Here is a 27,212-nt window from a genome sequence, read left to right on the forward strand (position 1 = left end):
ATCAGATTTAATTTCTAAACCAATATAATGCTTAATAAAAAAATTCATATAAAATGCTTATTTTCATAAAAAAATATATACTATGCTAAAATACCTGGCTCTTTACATGCATTAAAAATGATAAATGTTTTTGTATTTCATAAAAAATTGTACGGCATAAAAACTTTATATTAAAGAACAACATGTTCATATTTATGTTTATCACTTATATCACTTATAAGAATCACTTATAGACACTTTAAGGCTTCTATAGGCCTAAAAATACATATAATTTGTGTATGTACATAAATCACAATTTGTATGTATACACATATATAAAACAAATAAAAATTGCACATTTTATTAAATGATTAAATTGCATTAGCAAATTTGGTCACTTCCTGGCTGTCAACTGCTTTGAATGTGTTTATAAATTAATAACATAATAAAAAAAATTAATTAAATTATTAATATATGTATGTAAAATATAATATATATTATATATTAATATGTATATATATTCCCAGTAATGGGTTGCAACATGTGCTGGATAAGTTGGTGGTTCATTCCGCTGTGGCGACCCTAGATTAATAAAGGCACTAAGCAGAAAAGAAAATTAATGAATGACCATATACACCTGTCCAGCTGCTTGTTAACGCAAATCAGATTTTGATCAGAAAAATCACACCGCAGCAACTCATTGCATTTAGGCATGAAGACATGGTCAAGACAATCTGCTGCAGTTCAAATCAAGCATCAGAATAGGGATGAAAGGTGATTTAAGTGACTTTGAACGTGGCATGGTTGTTGGTGCCAGACGGGCTGGTCTGAGTATTTCAGAAACTGCAGATCTACTGAGATTTTCACGCACAGCCATCTCTAGGGTTTACAGAGAATGATCTGAAAAAAAGAAAATATCCAGTGAGTGGCAGTTTTGTGGGCGCAAATGCCTCGTTGATGCCAGAGGTCATTTTCTGATGGCTACTTCCAGGAGAGGGGTCTGGATGCAGACTTGGTGCAGTGCAATCTGAGCTGCATCCAATGCTTTTTAATACGCTCACCTAACCCCACCCCTAACCCTACCCGTCACAGTGACGTCACTTACTCCGCTAAATGCATTGTGTCTGACATTGCATCGCTGAGTGATGCAATCTCAGCTTGCATTATAAAGGTTGCATCCAGATACTACTGACTTCCAGCAGGATAACGCACCATGTCATAAAGCGTGAATCATCTCAGACTGGTTTCTTGAACATGAAAATGCGTTCACTGTACTCAAACGGCCTCCACAGTCACCAGAACTCAATTCAATAGAGCACCTTTGGGATGTGGTGGAAAGGGAGATTCATATCATCAATGTGCAGCCGACCAATCGGCAGCAACTGCATGATGCTCTGAGGAATATTTTCAGTACTTTGATAAATCTGTCATGAAGGATTAAGGCAGTTCTGAAGGCAAAAGGTCCAACACAGTACTAGTAAGGTGTATATAATAATGTGGCCAGTGAGTGTATAATATTTTTATTTATATTTAATAATATTTAGACATTTCTGTTTGTCAAAAGTAAGTGGAAAAGTGCATAATTATAGGTGTGTAAATCTAAAGGCAACTGGCTGTATTTATTTTTAATTACCAATTGGTGTAATAATTAGTTTTAAAAGCATTTTAAACTGTGACTTAAGTGTCTACGTACTTTTCAGGGGTCACAGAGCACTGAAGGAAACCAAGATCATCATACATACCTCTGTCTCTCCTTCTCTCGCTCTTCCTCTCTCTCTCTCTCTCTCCTTCTCTCGCTCTTTCTCTCTCTCTCTTTCTTTCTTTCTCTCTCTCTCTCTCTCTCTCTCTCACTCTCAGTGGTGATTTATTTGCCTAAGTTCTAATATTTGTCAGCACTGTGTTTTCTCCTCCTTGTCTAAATGTCATCCCTTCTTCGAAGACAATATGGAGAGCAGGGAGAGAGAGAGAAAAGAGGGAGCAGGGCAGAGGGAGGAAAGAAAAGGTGGGGGGCACACTCGTAAAAAAGAGCAACAAAAGTTTGGGAAAATTAAACATTAGGTAAGCCGCGTTCACACAGGCCCGGTTTTGGGACAGGTCGCAGCACCCTTCCCCTGCTGCTCTATCTGTCGGGTTATTTATTGTTCCGCCACACATTTCTCTGTCAACTTCCGCTGGCTTTCACGCACTGCTCTTTTGTGGGCGACTCAGGATTTAAGGGCGACATTTTCTGATGCACCCTTCACTGACACTAGGTAACAGATGCTTGAGTCACATGCATTGACAAAAGGAATTTCCTCCCTCTCTTTCTCTGAGTCTCATTTACGCACACAGACCTGCAGATGTGTGCATTTAGACAGCCATTTGGCACTTGACTTCTGGTCACATGGCCACTTTTTGACGCACAACACAAATACAAACAGAGATCCGAGTGTGTTAGCACTTGTATATTCGCACCATCCTGCAGGACTCATTAGTCAGAGGTCACGTATTACGTCCTGAGCAAATTGGGCAATGAGTGCAAGCTCATCCCTCAATGTTAATATACTATGGCTGAAAATGGTCCCTCCCACCCTTTATCCATCCTGCCTTTAAAACACCACAACCATCACTTCAGCCACACTTTTTTTTTTCAAAACCTTTGGATTTGCTCATTTGGTGGACAAACTGGATTATTGAAATGGCAACTTTTTAGAACTTATACTGCTCTGAAAGGGAAATAAATGCTTTTTAGGATTTTTGATAAACTTTTTAGTGAGGTAATTCTTTAAAAATGGAACATCTTCTCATTTTATCTGTATAAGTAATAATTTTTTGACCCCCGAGTCATAGACTCAAGCAAAACGGGATATAGATTTTGTTTTGTTATGGATGAGCATGCCATAAGATGAATATCTCTCTGTGTGTGACAATAAGATTACAGCTTAGAGGCATTTTATCTTCAAAACACAAGTGGAAGTAATTAGAATAGATCGAGCTGATGATCAATTGGAATCATTTCTGAGACTCGGTTTGACATCGACAGGACTTTTTTGGAGCCTTTCGGACCTCAAACTGGTAAAAGTTTATCTCTTGCTTTTTGTAATAACTGACCAAGATTTGTTTATTAGATTATTAGAAATATCACATTTGATATTATCACACTTTACCTTGTCAAGGCTATCTAATAGATTATTATTATGCTCGTTATGCAAATAAATAAATGAATAAACAAAATAAATAAATAAATAAATAAATAAATAAATAAAATTATATTCTGATCACAGCCATAACCTATAAAATCTATTTACTTCTATGAAAAGATATTTATTAAAATAATAACTAAAAAAGAACAAATACAATATATTTTATTATTTACAACTCTATATCCATACACTGTATCTAATCGTTTTTTTTTATTTTTTTTAATCAAATTAATTTGTAAGTCGCTTTGGATAAAAGCGTCTGCTAAATGACTAAATGTAAATGTAAATGTAATTTAATTTAAATTAACAAAAGAACAAAAAACTATATAAATCTATTTTGGTGCTGGTTATAATCAGTAAAAATGTCATTTATACCAGTCAGCATATGGAAAAAAAGTTATTATTTTGTCTTATCTTTTATTTTAAATTGTTTTAATATATACATTTAATAGTATAATAAATTATCTTATATACTATGAATATTTGTTAAAAATATTATGAATAATATATAGATTTGTTATGTGTAATTTGTTATTATATATTTTATAATTAAATGCGCATAATATTTATGTGTGTGTGTGTGTGTGTGTGTGTGTATATATATATATTATTTAATATTTAATAATTTATTTATTCTATATTATATATATATATATATATATATATATATATATATATATATATATATATATATATATATATATATATATATATATATATATATATATATATATATTTAGTGGTCAGCATAATTGAGTACACCTCATTTTGAAAATGAATATTTTTATCCATTTCTCAGTGAATATGGGTAATATATATAGAACATCTGTAGAAATTGAAAGATAATACATTTAAATTCATGCACAATATTGCAATAAAATATACAAACTACAACATTTCAACAAAATTGTATATTTTTTGTTTCTCTTGATTTTTGCTATTTTAAAATGTATTTTATATTTTCTATAACACATAAAGTTGGGTGTACTAGTTTTTGGATAGTTGTCAAAAATTATTTTGTTAGATAAGCTACAGATTTGGATTCAGTACTGACTAAACTAATGTTTATGCACAAATATAATATTGTAAATTGTTAAGCATCAAATGCAAAAACCATCACCATCTACCAAAGTGCCATCTGGAATTTTTCTCAACCTCTTATGTTTATGTTCAGTTATTTCATGATAAAAGGGATGAAAATAACCTATTCTTTGCCATAAAAGTGATATTACTGAATCGAGATCCATATTTCAGATGGCACTATATATATTTTTTCTCAACACATTTCTAAACATAATAGTTTTAATAACTCATTTCTGATAACTGATTTATTTTATCTTTGCCATGATGACAGTACATAATATTTGACTAGATATTTTTCGACATTTCTATACAGCTTAAAGTGACATTTAAAGGCTTAATTAGGTTAATTAGGTTAACTATTCAGGTTAGGGTAATTAGGCAAGTTATTGTATAACGATGGTTTGTTCTGTAGACTATCGAAAATATATAGCTTAAAGGGGCTAATAATTTTGACCTTAAAATGTTTTTTTTTTTTTATTAAAAACTGCTTTTATTCTAGCCAAAATAAAACAAATAAGACTTTCTCCAGAAGAAAAAACATGATCAGACATACAGTACGGTGAAATTTTCTTGCACATCATTTAGGAAATATTTAAAACAGACAAAACCTTCAAATGGGGGCTAATATATCTGACTTCGACTGTATATATATATTACCTGTATAAGATTTAGTACATATAATAATGTATATCTTAAAAATAGTATTATATTATGCATTATTAACAATGTATTTTATAGATAATGCAAAATATATATATATATATAGAATTTCATTATTATATATGTGTAAATACATTCTGTAATGTATTTTTTCATTCTACTGATTTGGACAGATATGAGGGGAACATCCCCAACTACACAGACACTACTGTAAGAGAGAAAACAGTATAGAGTTGAACAGACAGACCGGCAGGCAGACAGACAGACAGGCAATCTGATGCCAACAGTCTCCTCTGTGACTCTCACGGGACGACTCCTCCTGCTGTTGCTATGGGCAGCCCACCTCGCCATGGCAACCAACTGGCTGTAAGTAGGCTTGTGTGAAAGCGTTTGTTTGTTATGCCATAACTTGTAAAAGACGGTGACTTATTTCCCTCTATTCTGTTGACCTATCCCAGCATTCATTAACGAAATGACATCCTTTAAGTCCTCTGTCTACACTATTAGATTCCCTCGTCCTGTATTTGATGTGTCGGCCATGTTGCTGTACCTGTTTCTGCAGTTCTCTGGCACGTCTGTCCCGCTCACGTCCCGTGTCTGGTGCAGAGCCATGTGGACGTCTGAGGGGTTTGTCTCCAGGCCAGGTCGGGGTGTGTCGGGCGCGGGGGGAGGTCATGGAGTCCGTGCGAAAGGCTTCAGAGATGGTCATCGAGGAGGTGAGAGAAAACAGCACACAATGAGTATTTAATGGCCATTTTTTCAAGAACATGATGGTAAAGATTCATGAAGATACATTGTAAGCTGAAGGCCTCGGTACACAGCCAGACTTTTTTACACCACTAAATATTCATTTTACATTTACATTTTACATTTAGTCATTTAGCAGACGCTCTTATCCAAAGCGACTTACAAATGAGGACAAGGAAGCAATTTACACAACTAAGAGCAACAATGAATAAGTGCTATAGGCAAGTTTCAGGTCTGTAAAGTCTAAGAAGGGAAGTATTAGTAGTATATATTTTTTTTTTGTGTACAGTTAGTGTGATATTCAAAGAGGCAATTGCAGATTAGGAAGTGAAGTGGAGACTAAATAGTTGAGTTTTTAGTCGTTTCTTGAAAGTAGCGAGTGACTCTGCTGTTCTGATGCAGTTAGGGAGTTCATTCCACCAACTGGGCAGATTGAGCGTGAGTGTTTGCTAAAGTGATTTCTTCCCTCTTTGGGATGGAACCACGAGGCGACGTTCATTCACAGAACGCAAGTTTCTGGAGGGCACATAGATCTGCAGAAGTGAGAGCAGATAAGGAGCAAGGCCAGAGGTCACTTTGTAGGCAAACATCAGAGCTTTGAATTTGATGCGAGCAGCAACTGGCAGCCAGTGCAAACGGACTAGCAGTGGAGTGACATGTGCTCGTTTAGGTTCATTGAAGACAACTCGTGCTGCTGCATTCTGGAGCAGTTGAAGAGGCTTGATAGAGTTAGCTGGAAGCCCAGCTAGTAGAGAGTTGCAGTAATCCAGTTTGGAGAGAACAAGAGCTTGAACAAGGAGTTGAGCTGCATGTTCAGATAAGAAGGGTCAGATCTTTCTGATGTTATAGAGTGCGAATCTGCACGATCGAGCAGTTCTAGAAATGTGGTGGTCAGAGAAGTTTAGTAGGTCATCAATCGTTACTCCAAGGCTTTTCACCATTTTGGATGCAGTAATGGTTGCCCCATCCATCTGGATTGAAAAGTTATGGTGTAGAGTCGGGTTGGCAGAAACTACAAGCATTTCCGTTTTCGCGAGGTTCAGCTGAAGATGATGATCTTTCATCCAGTGTGAAATATCCAACAGGCAGGCTGAGATACGAGCTGGAACCGAGGTATCATCAGGATGAAAAGAGAGGTATAGCTGGGTATCATCAGCATAGCAGTGGTAGGAGAATCCATGTCTCTGGATGACTGGTCCTAGAGATGATGTGTAGATGGAGAAGAGAAGTGGCCCAAGAACAGAGCCTTGAGGTACCCCAGTGTTTAGATGCTGTAGGTTGGACACCTCTCCCCTCCAAGACACCCTGAATGACCTGTCAGAGAGGTAAGATCTGAACCATTGTATAACAGTGCCCGCAACGCACAGTGACTCGAGCGTAGATAGCAGGATCTGGTGGTTGACAGTGTCAAAAGCAGCTGACAAGTCCAGCAAAATGAGGACTGATGATTTGGAGTCTGCTTTAGCCAGTCTGAGATCCTCCACGACCGAGAGCAGGGCAGTCTCAGTTGAGTGGCCTTTCTTAAAGCCGGATTGCTTGTTGTCCATGAGATTGTTTTGAGTAAGAAAGTCTAGAACTTGATTGAACACTACTTTCTCCAGAATCTTGGCCATGAATGGAAGCAGGGATACTGGTCTTTAGTTTTCAAGTAGCGTATGGTCCAGGTTGGGTTTCTTTAGCAGTGGGGTTACCCTAGCCTGCTTAAATGAAGTGGGAAATAAACCAGAGTCAAGAGATGTGTTAATTATGTGAGTCAGTGTTGGTATGACTGCAGGAGAGATGGCTTGCAAGAGATGAGAGGGAATGGGATCAAGTGGACAGGTGGTTGCATGGCTAGATAGCACATATTCATCAATTATTTTTGAATGTCAATTTGTACAAGGCAAAGTGTCTGCATCAAAATTTGAATGATAAATGTTAAATACACAGAAATATTACAGACAGTGGTGTAAAGCAGTGGTTCTCAAAGTGGGGGTCGTGGGACAATGAAGAGGGGTTGCCTGGTGATTTCCAAAAATCGATTTATTTTTAACCATAATAATTACCATATTTTATCCATAATGTACTGAAGAGAAAAAAAATAGTTGTTTATCGTTACTATATGCTAGTTACTAAAGTAGCTTATAGTTACTAGTTCTATTGGATTACAACCTCTGGGGTATTTACATTCTATTAAAGACACAGCAATGGGGTCAGTTGCAGCAGATTGATTTTATAACACCAGGTTAAACTTTCTGGCCCATTTACAGCACTCACATACATTAAAAAAATTAAACAAAGGATAGACTTGGGTCTATTGGTTTGTGTGCGCCATTGCATGCAAGGTTTCTGTATTTATAACCACATCAGAGAATATTGGGGGTCGCGAGTCAATGGCATTGTTATTCTGAGGATTGTGGGCTGAAAAGTTTGGGAACTCCTGGTTTAAAGTAACAAATTACAAATACTCAAACTACTGTAACTGAGTAGGTTTTCTCAGAAATTGTAATTTACCAAGTTAAAAAATTGTGTACTTAAAAACAATCCAATATCAACATCTAATGTTTAATGTTACAGCTTGATGTTGTGTGGATGTTACCACAATGACGTCAATCAGACATTGGATTTTAGTTGCCTCACCTGACGAATGTTAGTATCTGCAACAATGACGCTAGTTTAAGATGTTGGCTCAATGTTGGATTTTGGTCGCTTTCTAACACCACCTAAAATCAACGTCATTTTTTGATGTTGTAATTGGATGTCAAAATAAGGTTGTCCTCAGACACTGCATGGCTAGATTTGAATTTTGGTCATCTGACTTCACAACCTAAATCTAACCTATTATTAATGTCTTATGACGTTGTCTGCCTGCTTGACAATAACTAAACGCACTACAGAATGTTACGTTTACACACATCCACAAATTACATGTAAGCGCATCAGCTTTTTACAGTCTAATACTCTCTACTCAATACTCTTGAGTACTTTTAAAAAGTCTACTCATAGTTTGAGTAGTATTTACAACAAATACTTTTACTCTTCTTGCACTATATTGTTAGGCAAGTAAGGGTACTTTTAATTAAGATTTTCACTACTCTTTCCACCACTAATTACAGATAAGTGTCTAATTTAAAGGACATCTATGATGAAAATCCTCTTTTGTAAGCTGTTTGGACAGAACTGTGTGTAGGTATAGTGTGTCCACAGTCATACTGAAGTGATATAAACCCAAAAAGTCTTATTTTTTAAATTTACTGACATTAAAATAGGATCCAAATCCCAGTGATTTTGAGGCCCATGCACCGCAGCATGACATAGAAGTGCAGTTTCCCTTGCTTACCAAATTGATTCACAGATACCATGTTTCTATAATAACATCTATTTACACGTCCACAGAACATGTTTTGCAAAGAAACTGGAATTAAAACATATGTTACATGTCTCTGCGATCAGCTGCACCTCAATAATAAGTGAAGTTTAGCAAACTTATGCTGCGGTCACACTTGAGTTTGAGCATGTGAAATTCTATAGTACAGCGCCGCAAAAAAGGGCGGGATTAAAAAAAATGATTCGACAGTTAAAAAAGTGAGCGATTGGTCAATATTTTACATTTCTGTCTAGTGAGGTCGTGTTTTCCTCGATTGGTCTCACGCAGTCAAGAGATGAGATTTCGCAGGTCAAAGTTCACCAAGTTTGAACTTTGCAATGCAACGAACTGTGAAACTTGCCACACGGCCTTGCGTTTCCGGTTTGCATGCATATAAATGGAAGTCTATGAGGAAAAAAATTCCCGTGTGTCTGCAGCTTAATTTCGAGGAGCACATGATATGATTGATTGCGGCTTGTCTCTCATCCGCAATCATTAGTAAGCCAAATAGATTAATCCAAACTCACTATAAGTAGCCTGTCTAAAACTACTCCCCTATCTTCGTTTTCCGAAGAAACCCCCACCCAATCTTCCCCCTTTCTTCTTTTACCAGGGGGAGCACTCAAGTACTACCTGATCTCAATCCTCCTTACATGCTTTTCGACCAGGCCTCATTTATCTCTGAGCTCAGGTTTCTCTCCTGGGACAGCATGCTAAACTTGCTAATATTATCGAGCAATATCTAAGTGTAAACTCTTGAAAAGTTTTAGAACAGAGCATGTTTGTAATAAAGAGAGTAAAATCACCATGTAATTCTTAACCGCTATAATCAACCCAACTGCATGGTGTCAGTAAATGTGCTTATGTGTGTGTGTGTACTGCAATTGGCAGTTGTGTGTGACTCATCATTTAAGAAAGGCTTGAAATAAACTTCACCACAAATACATCAAATAAACTTCCTTGGTATTTCTGAATAATGAGCTGTATTTCAGCTTCATCCATTTCTCCGTGTCTTTCTCTATCACTGACTGTTGTTTATCTGACGAAACGCATAAGAAGCAGACACACAAGTCACAGGCTAAAACAGCTACACTAGTCAGACACCAAATGGGCAGATTCTATATTACATAACAAAACTCTTACATTTTGTAAAAGGGGTAAAATAGGTGGCCTTTAAAGATTCAAAAAATGTTTGTGAAAATAAAAAGTCAAAATAAGTGTAAGAATTAATGCTTCCCTGAGTAAACAAAAACATACTTATTTGGAACAGTACTTATTAAAATATAGGAATAAGTGATAATGTTATTATATGTTAAATGATTAAGATTTGAAAGATACTGGAAAAGTATAAAGATGTAAAATGATATCAGAATTTTGACACTGCACTATATGAAAAGTCTGTTATAATTTATTCATCATTGATAGACAGAAGAGGAGTGCATAAACTCTTTTAAAATGTCATTAAATGATTGATGTTCTAAATATTCCTGACAAGACATGACATTGTCATGAAAATGACATTTTAGTTGTGTCTTCATTAATGATAAGAATGTATGATTATTTTTTCCAAATTAAAATGCAATGCCGGTTTTAAAAACAAATGTTCATAAGGTGATGCTACACTAACAGTTTCATATGTCTATATATATAAACTCTGACTAATATCCGTTTGTTGCTTTTTTTCCACTGTAGTGCCAACATCAGTTCCGAAACCGGCGCTGGAACTGCTCCACCACACCTCGGGGGATCAACGTGTTTGGGCGAGTCATGAACCAAGGTTACTACAGTGATGTCACAACACACAAACATAACTCATCAGACATAACATAATCAGACTACAGAATCATTTACATCAGTGCTACAACTTACACTGATGGTTCAAGTATAGAGTGTTAAAAGTTAAAATTAAACGTTTTTCAGTGTATTTTTCCAAATATCAAATGAAAAATTGTCATTTAGACAATTTTTAAAAATCTTTTTTTGACAAATGATCAAAATAACTTCCATTTGAATATATTCTAATCAGGGTTATTGCTGATTTCATCACTGTTCTACAGTTAATACACTGGTATTGTGCTGTTTAAAAATGAATATAAGCTAAACACATGACATTTGTTATTTTGACCATTTCTCGTTTTATGCTCTAACGTTTTTACTTTAATTCAAGTATTAGTAAGCAGAAAAAAGTAAAAACTGTTCCTTTTTACTGAGGTATATATTTACATACAAAATATTAATACCCCCTTAAATTTTTCACTCGTTGTTATATTGCAGCCATTTGCTATTATTTTTTCCTCATTAATGTACACACAGCACCTCATATTGACAGAAAAACACAGAATTGTTGACATTTGACAAAAAATATCTGAAATAACATGCTCAGTATTTAGTAAAAGCACCCTTTTCAACTAATACGGCCATTACGGCGAGTCTTTTTGGGAAAGATCCCATTTTTTACACCTGTTTTTAGGGATCCTCTGCCATTCCTCCTTGCAGATCCTCTCCAGTTCTGTCAGGTTGGATGGTAAACTTTAGTGGACAGCCATTTTTAGGTCTTTCCAGAGATGCTTGACTGGGTTTAAGTCAGGGCTCTGGCTGGGCCATTCAAGCAAAATCACAGAGTTGTTTTGAAGCCACTCTTTTGTTATTTTAGCTTTGTGCTTAGGGTCATTGTCTTGTTGGAAGGTAAATATTTGGCCCAGTCTGAGGTTCTAAGGACTCTGGAGTTTTTGTCCAGGATATCCCTGTACTTGGCCGCAGTGGGTCCCTGCAGCTGAAAAACACCCCCACAGCATGATGCTGCCACCATCATGCTTCACAGTTAAGACTCTATTGAACAGGTGATGAGCAGTGCCTGGTTTTCGCTATAAATACCACTCAGAATTAAGGCCAAAAAGTTTTATCTTGGTCTTATCAGACCAGATAATCTTATTCCTCGACATTTTAGCAAACTCCATGCAGGCTTTTTTGTGTTTGACACTGAGGAGATGCTTTCGTCGAGCCCCTCTGCCCTCTGGTTGACTAACAAATCAGCCAAAAATGTCAACAATGCTCTGTGTACATTAATAAGAGGAAAAATAAATCCAAATGTTTTCAGCAAATGGCTGCAATATAACATAGTGAAAAATCAAAAGGGGTCTGAATACTTTCCATACCCACTGTGTATCAGATATTGCATTGAACAGTAGGTGGTATTTTTGTGGCATTAATGATTACGGATATGACACCATTTAGGTGTCCACATTCATATATTACCCTTTCCTTAAGTACATAAATGCCTTCAGCTTTATAAAACTGCTCTGATTACACCTAACTGGCTGTGTTGTCCTCAGGAACGCGTGAAGCAGCTTTTGTTCACGCTCTCTCATCGGCAGCGGTGGCAGTGGCAGTGACCCGGGGCTGCAGCAGGGGTGAACTGGAGAGGTGTGGCTGTGACCGAAAGGTCAGGGGGGTCAGTCCTGAAGGTAAGAAATCAAACACCCTGATAACAAAAGCACACCAATAAAACACACAAACATATGCCTCTCACTCACCCTTAGGTTTCCAGTGGTCAGGCTGCTCTGATAATCTGTCCTACGGCGTTGCATTCTCGCAAACCTTCGTGGACGAGCCGGAAAGAGCGAAAGGCATGTCTTCAGGACGGCCACTAATGAACATTCACAATAACGAAGCAGGACGGAAGGCAAGCGAGCTCATAAAACTCATACTGATATCAAAAATCTACCTGAATATTGGCTTATGCTGCTCTTGGAGGGCCATTGTCCTGCAGAGTAAAAACAGCTGTCTGGGTGTTTCTAATAAGCCTGATTTTTAATAATTTTTGTAACAATTTTGGAACATTTGTAATAAGCCTGGATGTTTAAGAGCCTGATTTGTTGGCGTGTTTGATTGGGGTTGGTGTAAATCTCTGCAGGACTGTGTGTTTCCCTCAAGAAGATTTGGGCACCCCTGGTTTACATGGTTTTCTTTCCGTTCTGGTTTAGGCCATCCTTCATAACATGCAGGTGGAGTGCAAGTGTCATGGTGTTTCGGGATCCTGCGAGCTTAGAACATGCTGGAAGGTCATGCCTCCATTCCGGCGGGTTGGTGCAGTGCTGAAAGAACGCTTTGATGGGGCAACAGAGGTGTGTTACAAGTCTGGGTTGGATTAGGAACACAATGAGCCCTGGGGCTATAGCAAAGCCAAAAAAGGGCCCGTTTACTTTAATAGTTTATTTATTTAAGAAATATCATTCTTGTAAATAACTGGACCATTATTATCTAAAGTTCAGCTTGGTTTATATTTGATTATACATTTACATACACAGCAAACAAAGCTGCCAAAATCAGCATAAAAAAATCTTCAATACTTCCCAAATGAGTACTTTACAATATGTTAAATAGTTTTTGTGTTTACTGAAAAGTTTCTTTAGAGTTTTAGCTGAGCAGAAATTCCTAATGATGTTTTTAAAATCCATGCTTCTAATTTACAAAACAATTTGCCTTGTGAATCAATTACAGGAGGCTAGTATCATTTGTTTTAGCATCAGATATTTTATCTGATGAAAGAGCCAGCGCCAGTGTTTCATTGTCCCGGACTATTAATGTGTTTTTTATTAAAGGGCAAGATATAAACATTCATAAGAAAGTTTGCTTTCTATCTGGTTCAAAATTCAAAATGTTGTCTTGGTTATATTATTAGGGGAAAGGATTGTGCAATTGCAGACACTCAGAACCAAGATCTCTAAAAAAATAGTTCTTCATTTTTTTTATTATTATATTTTGAAGTGGTTCACAGGATTGAAGATTTTGCAGCTTGTTGAAACTACCTATTTAAAATGAGCTGAAATAATTCTCACATTTTTGGGACAACTTAATTGTTTTATGTTCAATCCACTTAAATTTGTAAAAATAATCAAGTTAACTTAAACAATTCGTGTTGGGGCAACAGGAATTCATAAGTTGTAAATTTTAAAGGTATTGTAATAAACTCCAGTGGCACTCCAGGGTTTTTCCAATGTGTATTTCAATGAGTGGCCTATAAAGTGTACCCTAAAGTCCTTACATTTTAAAAGAATAGTACATCCTTGCTTTAAATCAATAAAATTTCCTTTAGAACTAAACCTGACTGACCCAAACATTGAATGTACATTCTTTAGGTATTTGGTAACATAATTGTGTTTCTAAACATTTGGCAAGATCAAGGGTCACATCTGTTCTTGGTGTTTAGGTGCGGCTAACGCGTGTGGGCTCTCGCACAGCTCTCCTTCCACGGGACCCCCAAGTAAAGCCACCAGCCACACGGGACTTGGTCTACTTGGCTCCTTCACCAGATTTCTGCCGACTGGACCCAGACAACGGAATTCCTGGCACTGCAGGGCGACGGTGTAATGGTAAAAATCAGGTTTCACATGCTATTTTATCACGCTGTACACGCAGTTTCTAATTGTGCCTCCATTTGCCAGGAACCTCGCGGTTGGCTCCAGACGGATGTGAGCTGCTATGCTGTGGCCCAGGTTTTCGAGCAGGTCGGGCTGAGGTGGTTCAGCGCTGCTCCTGTAAGTTTTCATGGTGCTGCTCAGTGCGCTGCCAGCAGTGTAAGAACACGGTGCTCATACACACCTGCCGAGAATAAGACACACCTGGAAAAACCACGCAACCACACCAGAAACACCTCATCTCACGTCAGACCTAAGAGCAAACTGCCCACAATATGAACAACCATCTCCATCTAAAACACTCTGGATCATGTCAATTTTGGTGACTTTAAACTTCAGAAATGACATTACAATTATGTTAATCTTCAATGAAACAAAGTGTTGTATTGAAACATGCAAACAACTTATTTTCTAAAACGCTCAAATACACATCAAATACAAAACCATTAACTAACTCGCTCAGACAACGCTCTTAAAGCTGAGATTAATCCCTGAATAACAGTGGGAGAATAATGTTAGTTTAGTCTATGAGGCATTAGCATTAAACTCTAGCGCAGAGCTGCTCTATCTGTTTTTTCTTTATTTATAATTTCTTTTCAGTTTGCTGATCGTGTTTATTTATTTGAGTTCATCATGCCTGTATGGCATTATTTTTGGAATGAAGGTTCCCCTTGCAAACTCTCTGGCTTCAGCGGTTTCATTTCAGCTTGTCGTATTACATAGAGGCCCGCCTCGTATATTACCATTGTCTTGTTTTTACAATCTATATGACCTTAAATAAAATTGTTTGACATTCCAAATGTGGAAAGAGGCTTTGTTTGTTAATTATGTATTCATACATGAAAAAGATGCACATTCACACACACACACATACAATGCTCAGCATATACAAGTACGCAGCTCACAAAAAAACATGAAAAAATTATTAGTGATGTCATTTATTTTTTTGCAATATTTATCCTAAATTGAATTGTATTACTTTTCAATTTCTAAATGTTTGGTGACTAAAATATTATTTTAATAAACATATCTGTTTAATACAGCTGTTTTGTTTAAATGCACCAAAATACCTAAAAAATTGCCTGGATAAAAATATTCATTTTCAAAAGGGCTGTACTCAATTATGCTGAGCACTGTACATACACATTAGACCTGCACGATATTTGAAAAATCTGATAATGCAACATATTATTTTTCTGCGATAAATGTTGCAATGTAAATACAGTTTCACAAGATCAGTTTTAATAGCACTAATTGACGGTTTTATGGAGAGTCTAACAGTAAATATTCAGGTACAGAAATTAAATAAGCATGATACAAAAAATACATTTCTAACTACAACTTTGTTTTCCTTCTAGTCCAAATGTCAAAAATTTATCATAGATCAAGAAAAAATATATTGCTTAGTTTTCAACTTCAGAAAGAATAAGTCCAAATTAAGAAGGGGGGGTTTAAATCATCTCGTTTTTCACCTTTAAATGTTGAGATAAGAAACTCTAGAAAAGGACTAAAAACAAGACAAAAATTCTAAGATAGAGAAACTTTTTTTGCATAAATTACACATAAATACGGTTTCATGTGCAATTCTTGAGCTTATGGTGAACTATAATTCAGACTCAACATTGCATATCTTGCGATGTGACTATTGCGAATTTAGCAACATCGATGCTAAAATTATATATTGTGCAGCCCTAATATACATAGTACCAGTGTTCGAAAGTTTGGGATGAGAATATTTTCCTACTCTCACCAAGGCCTCATTACTTAAATAAAAAAAGAAAGAATGGTAATATTGTAATGCACAGTTTTCCAAATGAACCCCTTTATATTAAGTATCTAACTACCATGTTCTACTATTTACATTAAATATACCTGTAAATAATTATGTCTGTATTAATGTTTTGCAGTTAGAATCTAATTATTTTTGTCCTAAAATAGTCATTGGATTTTGGCTTATATCAGAAGTGATGGTAAAACAATTACCCTGGGCCTATTTTAGCTATATTTGGTGTCAGTGATGATGCAGAATTATCTAAAAAACCAATGTACGGTGATTAGATTTATAACCCTTCTGGCACGTATAAATAGATTTTACTGAATTGGAACTGAAAAGATCTTCTCCATTGCTCCACATTAATAAAAATATGTCATTACTTGCGTGCAACTTAAGAAGCTAAAATATTCCCTTAAAAATAAAACTAAGAATTTTTATGTAATATGGAATCTATTTATTAAGTAGAGAGCAGTGATTGAACCCTAGTAGAAACACCTCAAATTCCCCCAATTCCAGTTTTTTTGCTTCTTTCTTTTTCCTCTTCCCCCCAACTTTTTTTCTGTATTTTTTGTTCTATTATATAATAGCAAAATAATATTATTAAAATTATTTGCAATACAAGAGAACATGAATAACAATAAAACAATCAATCAATAATGTTGATAGTAGCACTTAAAATAATATTTTTGTTGCTTGTTCAAACTATTCATTTCAAATGAGCTGAAGCAACACAATTCTTGAGATTTCATTGGGACAACAGAATTGTTGCATGTTCAATCCACTTAAATTAGTAAATATTAATGAGTAAACTTAATTTTGTTGTCCCAACACAAATTGTTTGCGTCCACCCAATCTAAATTGGGAAATGTTAAAATAAAATTTACTCATTTAATATTTTCATGAAAAGTGGTACTCGTTTCTACTAAGACCTTTGTGAAATTTTTTAACCCTATTGGGTGAAGAACCATATATGGCAACTTCATTGACTGATTATAATATCATTTAAGTCATAAAATTTCAAAGGTCATGTAATAGCCCCCAGTGGCTCTCCAGTGTTTTATCATTGTGTATTTCAATGAGTGCCCTATAAAGCGTTCAAACAATATTACATCATGGCTTAATAAAAGCATTGTTTCCGTATAATAAGGTTCTTAGTGACCGCAAACTTTTGAATAGTACATGCTTTAAGTATCTGTCTATTTGCACACACCACACAGTCCCACAATCATCTAATAATCAGAATACAGCTACAGCTGTGTGTCAGTCGCTCCATTTTATTACAAATATAGTGAGATTCCAAACACCGCAGGACTAAAAGGCCACATTTTAAACCATCATCATCAGTTTTAACCTCCTTTTAACTCACACGACTGTTAAGATTGGTTATTCAAAATATTATATTTCAAAATGTTATTTTATTTATAAATCACAATCAAAATGGTACTCTAGCAAAAAAATAAAATAAGAAGTCATTTAAAAAAAAACTCAAGTCTCAAAATATCACCGCTAAATTCATTCACCCAAGAGAAAAACAAAAAAACAGTAATACATTTAATACATCATACTCAAAAGACAACAAAACGGGCAAAAAAATAAAAATAAGTTCAGTTTTCTAAATGGCCAGCAGATGGCACGAGAGTAAATGCACTTAGAGAGAGATTCTAGGAGCATGAACCACAAAAGGAGAGAACAGTCTGGCTCATACAAGAAGAAATAAATGTTTGCAAACTAAAATCCAGGTTTCAATCTCTCTTAAACCACATATAACACCGGTCACTCAGAAGGGGATGTGGTCATAGACTGAGACTCCTATGGCCATAACACTCGGATCCAACATTAAAACAGTTTTTAATAGTTAAAATATCTAAAATGATTACAGTTTATTTTATATCTCTCCAATTCAACACCACTGTAAGTGATTAGAGCTAATTAAATGCCCAGGACAATCACGTTAGCTTGCTTTTGTGCCAAATTCAGTCCAGTACACGTTAACAACACACATGACAGAACCTGCCTAGAGGTGTTGTGGGAGCCCGGCGTCTAGAAATGGTATATAAAAGATAATAATAAAAAAAGACACAAATCGGAACTCATAACAACACTAAAAGGCAAATTTGTCAAGAATCACTTTTGTGCCAATGGCAATTCTGCAACGCAGCAAAAAGCTCAGAGGAGATTCAAGAAAGCTGAAATCAGCTTACTGCGAGCACACACACACACACACACCATCCACAGGTTACAAATAGCTGAGTCCTGCAGAAGCGTTCATCAGAGCAGTCAGCATGTTCGGCTTTACACTTTATGAAATGTGCTGTTTATTGGCATTGTGTGCGAACCACCCTTGTGTGGCTTTAGAGCAAAGCATGTGTCATGGACAGAACCTGCTGTTTGTCCAGTGAAAGAATTTCAAATCATTCATTTTTGTTGGCCGTCAGAAACCTGAAGCTTTTAATCTCATGTATTTGTGCCACAGCCACACATAGATTACATTTTTTGGGGAGGAGATTATGTGTGACTGACACTTAAAGCATTAAAGTGGATCTTTATGTTGTTCTGTAAGACATCACATGCATAAAGTGCACCTGTATCTTGTTTTTATTGATATATTCTTTGTCTTGTAGGGGAATTATTGGTTCCAGGGTTCTCGAATTTCTTCTGTTGTTCTAGAAACATTTAGAAAGGCACAGTGTGCATTTATTTGTTATCAATACCTTTTTATGTCAACCAAATTCCTCCAGTATCACAGTTTTTTTTTGTTTTTGCCGTTTTGTTCCCATGATTTTTCCCAATTATAACTCTTCTCCACTCCAAAGCCAAGCCCTACCAACCTTAAACCCCCATGTTTCTTTTTATCTGCCTCTCTTGATGGAGTGAGTGCATCACCCACTGCTTGTATTCCTACAAAAGGACGCAGCGCTTCTTGGGTTTGGTCTCAGGAGGTTCAAGGGCGGCGAGAATTGCCTCGTCGAATACGTTCTTCAAGCCTCTCTATTAGAAAGAGATGATAAAAAGACAAAGGTCACGTGGGTGATAAGTGAGTATCTGTTAGGTTATGTCATCACAGGTGTGTGCGGCTGCTCTTTTAACCTGTGTGAGAGCGGAGCACTCCACGTATTTGACAGCTCTGAGGTCTCTGGACAGCTTCTCCCCACTCTCGGGTGATATGGGGCGCTGCTTGTTTTTGGCAAGTTTTTCCACAGTGTTACTGTCATCCCTCAGGTCCACCTGAGTGCCCACAAGAAGGAATGGAGTGCGTGGACAATGGTGAGAGATCTCTGGTACCCACTGAGAGAAAAAGAGTGCAAAACAACTAATGGTAAGATATCGAAAGGCATTGAAAGAACAAACATCATTAAAACTTGGAGGGCCTTTTTTCTTATGTTAAAAAATCTCTTGAGCTGGATCTACACAGATCACCCTTGCTAGCTTTTGACAATATTAATACATCAGTTTGTAAGCTTTCATTACTCAAATTGTAACATTTAGATTGTTGCATAAATATAGACATCTGCCCCTATATTATTTGTGTAATTGGGTTTTGCTTTAGTTTATTATTATTTTCATCTATTCATTTATACTTATTCTATTATTATTGCTATAACGGTTGTTTGATATGTTTGTAAAATGTTAAATAAATCATAAAAATAAAAAAAAAATCACAATAAATTTAGAAACAGTGTGAAACACTGGAACAGCCAATCTGATCAAAAACAAATTTGAGAAAGAAAAGTGACAATCTTAGAGCCCATTTTAATTTTTGTGGGAACTATCCTTTCAAATAATGATTAAAAATTATATATTTTTTGTACACATTTTTAAACATCAAAATTTCAAAACCTAGAGTGAGGTAAAGATTTACTTTAATTAAATGCATTTTTGTTAAATATAAGTATTAATTATTTAACAAATTGTGCACAATGAAATCATTTATTTTAAATGTAAATCTTCTAAAAAACATTATTAAAGTATATAACTTTGTATATTATAGTTAATATTCTTTCATATACTTAATCTTACCACTCACAGACATTGACAACAGTGTGTGTACATATTATAATATTATATTAATGAAGCTTGTAAAATAGAGTAACTATCAGTTTATTCTTGATAAAATCAGGCAGAAATAATAATCAACTTTCCTGTGGGCTCCCTTACATGACATTATAAACTTGAAATCTCTGTTCTGAACTGTCCTTATCTTACAAATCAATCTGTGCTGGCTGTTTCCATTCAAACTTTCCTCTTTCAGTTCTACACCCAAAAATAAACTGCAGTCAAAACACATTTCACGCTCCAAGTCAGTAGTGCGTTACAATGCTTAAAGATCCTTGAATATATCGGTGTGAAAAAAAAAACAGATTTTAATTTATTTATGATTTAAATTCTATTATGAAGGACATGATAATGTTAAAATGATGGCAGAAATTCTTTAATAGGCTGTTAAACATTTATTCCTAAAATAGTACAATAACAGAAAGCTGCAAATGACAAAATCGCAGTCATTTATTTTAGAGAGCAGACAGTGTAATATTCTTAATTATATAATATATAAGACATAACTGAAAATTAAGTATGTGGCAAATAAATTAACGCAAAGAAAAGCATTTTCATATCAAGCTGATATTTGTTTTTGTTTTAAACTTCAGTTTTGTTTAATTTCTTAGAAAACATTTTATGAACAAAACATTTGCATCAGGATGGCATCGTGATTTGAGAATGCTTAGATCAAGGGTCAATTGTTTTGGCAGATGCATTTTTTAAAGAGCCATTGGGGTGGGGAGGGACCTCGTTTCATAACTGTAACAAGAGGTAATTCAATCATAACTTAATGTCAAAACAGCTATCATAACATTATTTATCAATATGGGTCTCTTTTTGGATTCTCTGAAGCTATAGAAATTAAAAATTAAAAACAGGAAATACATTAGGACCATTGGTTTTGTTTACATCCCTCAATATGGTCTATATATTTAAACAAAAATTTTTTTATCTTCATGTACAACTCAAAAACAAGCAAATATGAAGCTCCACATGTCAAGCAAGTCCATGAATGAAGCACCTATTGTAATTTTTTTTTTTCATTTTGCCATCACTACTCATGAATGTTGTTTTAATTTACATGCATGAGGTGACCATAAATATGTAAGTTGTTTGCCCTTTATTAATGTTGTGATTCAAGTTAGTCCACAGCGCCGCATATTGGTTAAAATGTCCTATAATTGTAAGCTGAGTACTTATTCATTTTGCTATAAAAAATACAATAAAAAGGTCTTTCTATTTCATAACTGTAACAAGAGGCAATTCAATCATAACCTAAGGTTAAAACAGCTATCATAACATTATTAATCAATATTTGTCTCTTTTTGGATTTTCGGAAGCTATAGAAATTAAAAATCTAAAACGGGAAATAAGCTGGAATCATTGTTTTTGTTTACATCCATCAAAATGTTCTATAGGACATGAATGAAAATAACATATCTGAAAAGAATACCAGGGATAAACAAGTATCTTAAAGTCAAACAAGAAATTAGAAGTGTGTCAGTAAATTGTAAAAGCAAAAGTTGACTCAGCTCAAAATTGTAAGGCAATTTGATGCAGAACTTTTTTTTTGAGTTGACTCAACTATCAACCCAAGTACTGCACTTGACTTTAATTTGAGTTAACTCAAAAAAGTCTTGCAGCTGGTTGGCTTAAAATTTTAAGTTGTCACCTTTCTTTTACAGTGTAACAGTGTGCATTTCAAGTATGCTTTGATCCATTTAAATACAAAGCAGATCGATTTAAATGAGCTTCATACTACAAGTACAGCAGGAAAATCAGGTACTGCTTAAGAAGTGTTTTAATGACACTAAACAGCTTGTGACGTCGGCGTCACAGTAAAACCTCACTGTACGAAACACACCATGTGTTGAAATGTGTCTCAACACCACAATCTATCTACACACATCTCCACACCAGATATAAATAAATACTAACACTGAAGGTTAAAACCACTTATTTTCAGTTTAGTTGAGCTTCAATAATCAATATAGTCATCAAAAAGTGGAGAGAAGAGTGGCTTAAAGTTTAAATGAGTAAAACAGCAGAAAACATCCGATTAACACGCACCTTCTCTTTCACATTCTCAAAGGAGGAAGGAGAAACAACTGAGAAGCAGACAAGGAAGACGTCTGTCTGCGGATAGCTGAGAGGCCGAAGTCTGTCGTAGTCTTCCTGCCCTGGGAAACAAAAACAAGATTCAATTGATTTATTGGTTCGATATTAGATGTAGAACAGATGGAGATGGAGAACAGCTGCGACTGAAGAGAAATCTAATCCACCATAAACACAAAAGCTGAAAACAATAATATGCTAATGAACATTTCAATGATACATGTACGTAAGATTCATTTGTGTTTATAAAAGCTTTTTTAAGCCCAGCAACAGTCACAGAATTTAAATTCCCACTAGGTTTTTTTTTTTTTTTTTTACCGCAGTGACATAGAACCAACATTTTCTGTTCCCCAATGGACTTTGTAGCACCACAAACCTGTTTTTTCCATTGTGTGTTCAATATTTTAATACCTAGAGAACATTGAGCATTGGAAATAGGGCAGGGATGTTCAAGGTTCTTCATGAAACCAAAGCCTCCAGCAAAGGCAGGATTTGATGCATAATGCTAATATTTAAAAAGATATTTTACTAACCCAAAACCTTTGATCAATAGTGCACCAATCAAAACTGTAGAACTGTATGATGTGCTGTTTATCCCATTACACTTCATTTATATTTAGTTTCTCTAAACACACGTCAACAAGCAAGACATATATCGATGTTATCATCTGACACCATAAAATGTGTTTAATATTGTCTAAAGAAATATTCACATACACATTCACCTACTAAACTATGTAACATTATCTAGGCAGTAAACATTAAATGATAAGAAAAATGTGTCAGATGATCTGGACTAAATTGAATGTTTGTTTTTTTCATGTGTTCAGCACGGGAAGATGTCCAAACAGAAATGAGCAGAGGCCCTATTTCCAGTTTTCACATCTTCTTTTTGTATAACTGGCTATACACATCAGACATCACCACTTGAATGCTGTAGATGATCAAATCAGATTAATGTCCAGTGCTCACCTGCTGTGTCGAAAAGCCCCAGTGTATACGGTTCCCCTCCAATCATCACCGTGACAGCATAATTATCGAACACCTGCGAACAAACACAAATCTCCCTCAATTCATATTCACTGGACGTCACACATTAGTTCATATCTAAAATTAATTAGAGTGGTCATTACTGAAGCCAAATTTGGAGCTTATCTAACAAAATAACTTACGATAACGGTTCAAAAACTAGCACACCCAAATTTATACCTTATAGAAACATATTAAATACAAATAAATAAAAAAGGGAAAAAATCAAGAGAAAATTAGCTTAAATTTTGTGTAATATCTGTTTTTTTTGCAATATTTAGCTTGAATTTAATCATATTACTCTTCAATATCTAAATATGTTTGGTGACTAAAATGTTATTTTAATAAATATATCTGTTAAATAAATCTGTTTTGTTTAAATGCACCAAAATACATTGCTAATAATTACTGATGGATAAAAATGTTCATTTTCAAAAAGGGCTGTCCTCTATTATGCTGAGCACTGTATGACAGCAAGTCGTTTTTAGGAGGGAAACTGTACTTCATCTCATTTTCAAACTTTAACTATTCAAAAACAATGGTAGCTCTTCTGAGCTTAAGTCCGTGCTAGTCTGATGGTGCAACAAACACCAAACGCCAGGTTGCAGTATTAATTATAGTAAATAAACATCATCTTTAGGTCATGAATGGCAGTGAAATCATGAAAGTATTAAAAAGGTGGACGTCCATTTTTGTGCAATGCTGTCCGAATGGGGAAGTTAAGACTATACATAACATTGAAATACTTGAAAAGCATTCGTCTAAAACTTTCACACATCTCGCTCTGTGGCATCTGTCTAACACTGAATGTTATTATGTCAACACACATTTTACTAGGCTATATGGCACATCTTATAATTTTGACATGTTTACGTACACTCAAAACAATGAAAAATATGTCTTATTTAAAATGAGCTGAATCAACAAAATTCTCAGATTTTTTTTAGGGTCAACTTACTTATTTTATGTTCAATCTACCTAAATTTGCAAAACAATTAAGTTAATTTCGCTTTGTGTTGGGATAACATGAAGGATTTGTTTGGAACCCAGCATTTTTACAGTGTACTTGAATTATCATTAACAGAAAAAATCATCAGTTTTGTCGAGTTTAGGCAAGTTCTTGTTTTGTTTTTGTTAAATACAAAGACATGCATCATTCAGTACTCTTAATACACGTGTAGATTTAAAAACAAGCACTTAATTTTACTTTAGAGAATACCATAGCACTTTTACTGAGGGAAGTATCTATATTTGTCTAAAAAACTGGAGCTTATAATTTTAACTATCACAAAGCACAAAACTAGGGCTGCACAATATATCGTTTCAGCATCGCTATTGCAATGTAAAGTCACATCAAAAGATATGCATAATATGTTGTTGAGTTGACTTAGTGTATTTTTCTACCTTTAAATATACATAAGGATAAAGCATGCACTGTTTATTTCACTTTTATCTTTGCTTTACTGCGTTCATCTATGCTTGTAGTTTGTTTATTACATTTTTTGCATGATTCACTGCCCTACTGAATCATCCCAATCAAAACAAACACATTTGATAATTGACTTTAGGGACCAATTCTCACTATTAAGTTGCTTATTAGCATGCATGTTATTGAGATATTGGCTGCTTGTTACTACTTGTAGCCTACATATTCTGCATTATCTTATTCTATAGACCATTTTCAGGGATGTAAACAAAAACAATGGTTACATTTTTTAATTTCTATAGCTTCCGTGAATCTAAAAAGGACTTCATATTGAAAAATAATGTTCTGATAGTTGTTTTGCATTAAGTTATGACTGAATTGTCTCTTGTTACAGGTATAAAATAGTTTGACAAGCAGAAAATGTTCATGGGACAATGACATGACCACATTGAAACAGTCTATATCCCTAACCCATTACCTAAACTACATTAATATCTATTAATAAGGCGCAAATTAGGCGTTTATTGAAACAAAAGTCATATTTAATGGTTTGCTAGCAATAACTATATAGATTCTTTCCGAACAATGCTATTCAATCACAGTATATCCCAAAGTATATCTCAGAAAAATAAAATATCACAATGTCCAATTTTCCAATATCGTGCAGCCCTACACACAACAGATAATAGCTGGCATTATTCTACATAATCACTGTGACCCTCCCCCTGAATCTCTGACCCGCAGCCCTCCACCATTTACTCCATTACCGTAGGAACGTATTCGGAGGGGAATTTGTTGGTTGTATATGAGATGAGCAGACAGGTCTTTCCGACAGCTCCATCCCCAACCACCACACACTTTATGGTCTGCATCTATATGGAGAAGGAAAGAGACATATTAGAAATCAAGTTACCTCAATTGCTATTGGCCCTCATGGGATTCAGAAGTGCCTCTGAGTGAATCATTCAGGAATTGTTTCGGGCGTTCACTGTCGCCTCTGTTTGGCAGGTTGGATGCATTCACCAGAATTGTCAATAAGCCCTAAGTGATGTGATTTGATTTCAGAGACAAAGGCAGGCATACAGAAAGACATCTAGAAGAATGCGTCCGATCTTATTTGCTTCCGCATATTAGCGCTGCTTAGAGGAAGACTCGACTTTGTCACTTTGTCATACTAGTGCAATATAATCGCCGATTTTCAACTGTATTACCGTCTGTAAAATATATTTAATATCCGACAACCTGTATAATGTTCTTTCTGTTCAAAACACACATTTTGAAGTCTAATTTTGGACGCGACAAACAAAAGATGAACAGACTTTCAGCAAAATCCTCATTAATTTGTTTGTCGTCGATTCATTCGTGATTTTTCTTAACAAGACACGTGCTGTATTAATAATACATTTCGTTTTTTGTAATTAAATTGTTTAATTCTGCTTTCTTCCCCAATTAATAAAGTTAGACACTTAACCTAATAAGTCTTCTTTACTCACTACTACAATAAATAATGAAGAAATCAGTAGTTTGAGGCGATCACAAATAGCGAGATGTATCCGGGCGGGATTTGTTAGCAGTAGATAAATCAAAGTTTTGAGTAATGAAGGCGACAGGATGCTGCGAGGCTAAGCTAACGCGTTAGCACTACTGAAAGGGCCACAAATCAACCCAAATCAAAACTACACAACGGTTAAAACCCGGCCTAAAGTGCGTGCTGTTTTACTGCTGTTTGATCGATAAGAACAAATATAAAATAATGATACAGTTTAATAAAAGCTTACCGTTTCTCTCCGGCGACTAGGCGTTGGTTACGTCCGGGTTTGAGAGTATCAATCTGACGTGAATGAAAGCGAAAAACGTCCGAGCGTAGAGCCTCGATGTTCAGCCTGCCCACTCCGCGCACACGCCCAGCACAGCCTGCAGTTTCACTATTGCAGCCGCTAGGGGAGCAGTTACAACTTTGAAGAGGCAATAACTCGACTTTTTGACTTCAAGGCCCCTCATTGTCAACAACATTTAAGGGCCCTCCGCCTAACATCCATTCATTCAAACTTGATAACAAAACAAAAAACATGTTCCATAAAATATAAGAAACCAAATGATTTACAAAATACAGCAATACCAATGTCACCACAGCTCGGATTGATATCATGCACTACTGACCTCTATGTTTGATAGTTAGTTAGTTCCTTTATTAATCTGGGGTCGCCACAGCGAAATGAATCGCCAATTTATCCAGCACATGTTTTACACAGCAGATGCCCTTCCAGCTGCAACCCATCACTAGGAAACCTCCATACACTCTTATTCTCACACACACACACACACACACACACACACACACACACACACACACATACAGGCATACATGGTTTATGAGGTCAATGTGACTTTTTGGTGGTTTACGGGGACATACCTT

The 27,212-nt window shown here is 35.5% G+C and overlaps 2 protein-coding genes across 2 annotated transcripts; one reads left to right on the forward strand and one right to left on the reverse strand.

Annotated features, from left to right (window-relative positions):
* Nucleotides 1–2,599: 2,599 nt before the first annotated feature.
* Nucleotides 2,600–15,214, forward strand: wnt4b (wingless-type MMTV integration site family, member 4b). The gene is given in 9 exon segments (NM_131500.2): nucleotides 2,600–3,033; nucleotides 5,078–5,270; nucleotides 5,467–5,620; nucleotides 10,690–10,774; nucleotides 12,330–12,461; nucleotides 12,537–12,679; nucleotides 12,981–13,121; nucleotides 14,207–14,369; nucleotides 14,442–15,214. Coding segments are annotated over 8 exon segments (1,077 nt in total). The 5' UTR covers nucleotides 2,600–3,033; nucleotides 5,078–5,181; the 3' UTR covers nucleotides 14,612–15,214.
* A 2,228-nt stretch (nucleotides 15,215–17,442) lies between these two features.
* Nucleotides 17,443–26,702, reverse strand: cdc42l (cell division cycle 42, like). Its single transcript, NM_199865.3, is given in 6 exon segments — nucleotides 17,443–19,176; nucleotides 19,276–19,473; nucleotides 22,297–22,406; nucleotides 23,314–23,386; nucleotides 25,564–25,668; nucleotides 26,575–26,702. Coding segments are annotated over 5 exon segments (576 nt in total). The 5' UTR covers nucleotides 26,575–26,702; the 3' UTR covers nucleotides 17,443–19,086.
* Between the last annotated feature and the right edge of the window lie 510 nt (nucleotides 26,703–27,212).

This window comes from Danio rerio, chromosome 16 (genome assembly GCF_052040795.2).
Source record: "Danio rerio strain M-AB ecotype USA chromosome 16, GRCz13ab, whole genome shotgun sequence".
NCBI classification, from domain to species: domain Eukaryota; kingdom Metazoa; phylum Chordata; class Actinopteri; order Cypriniformes; family Danionidae; genus Danio; species Danio rerio.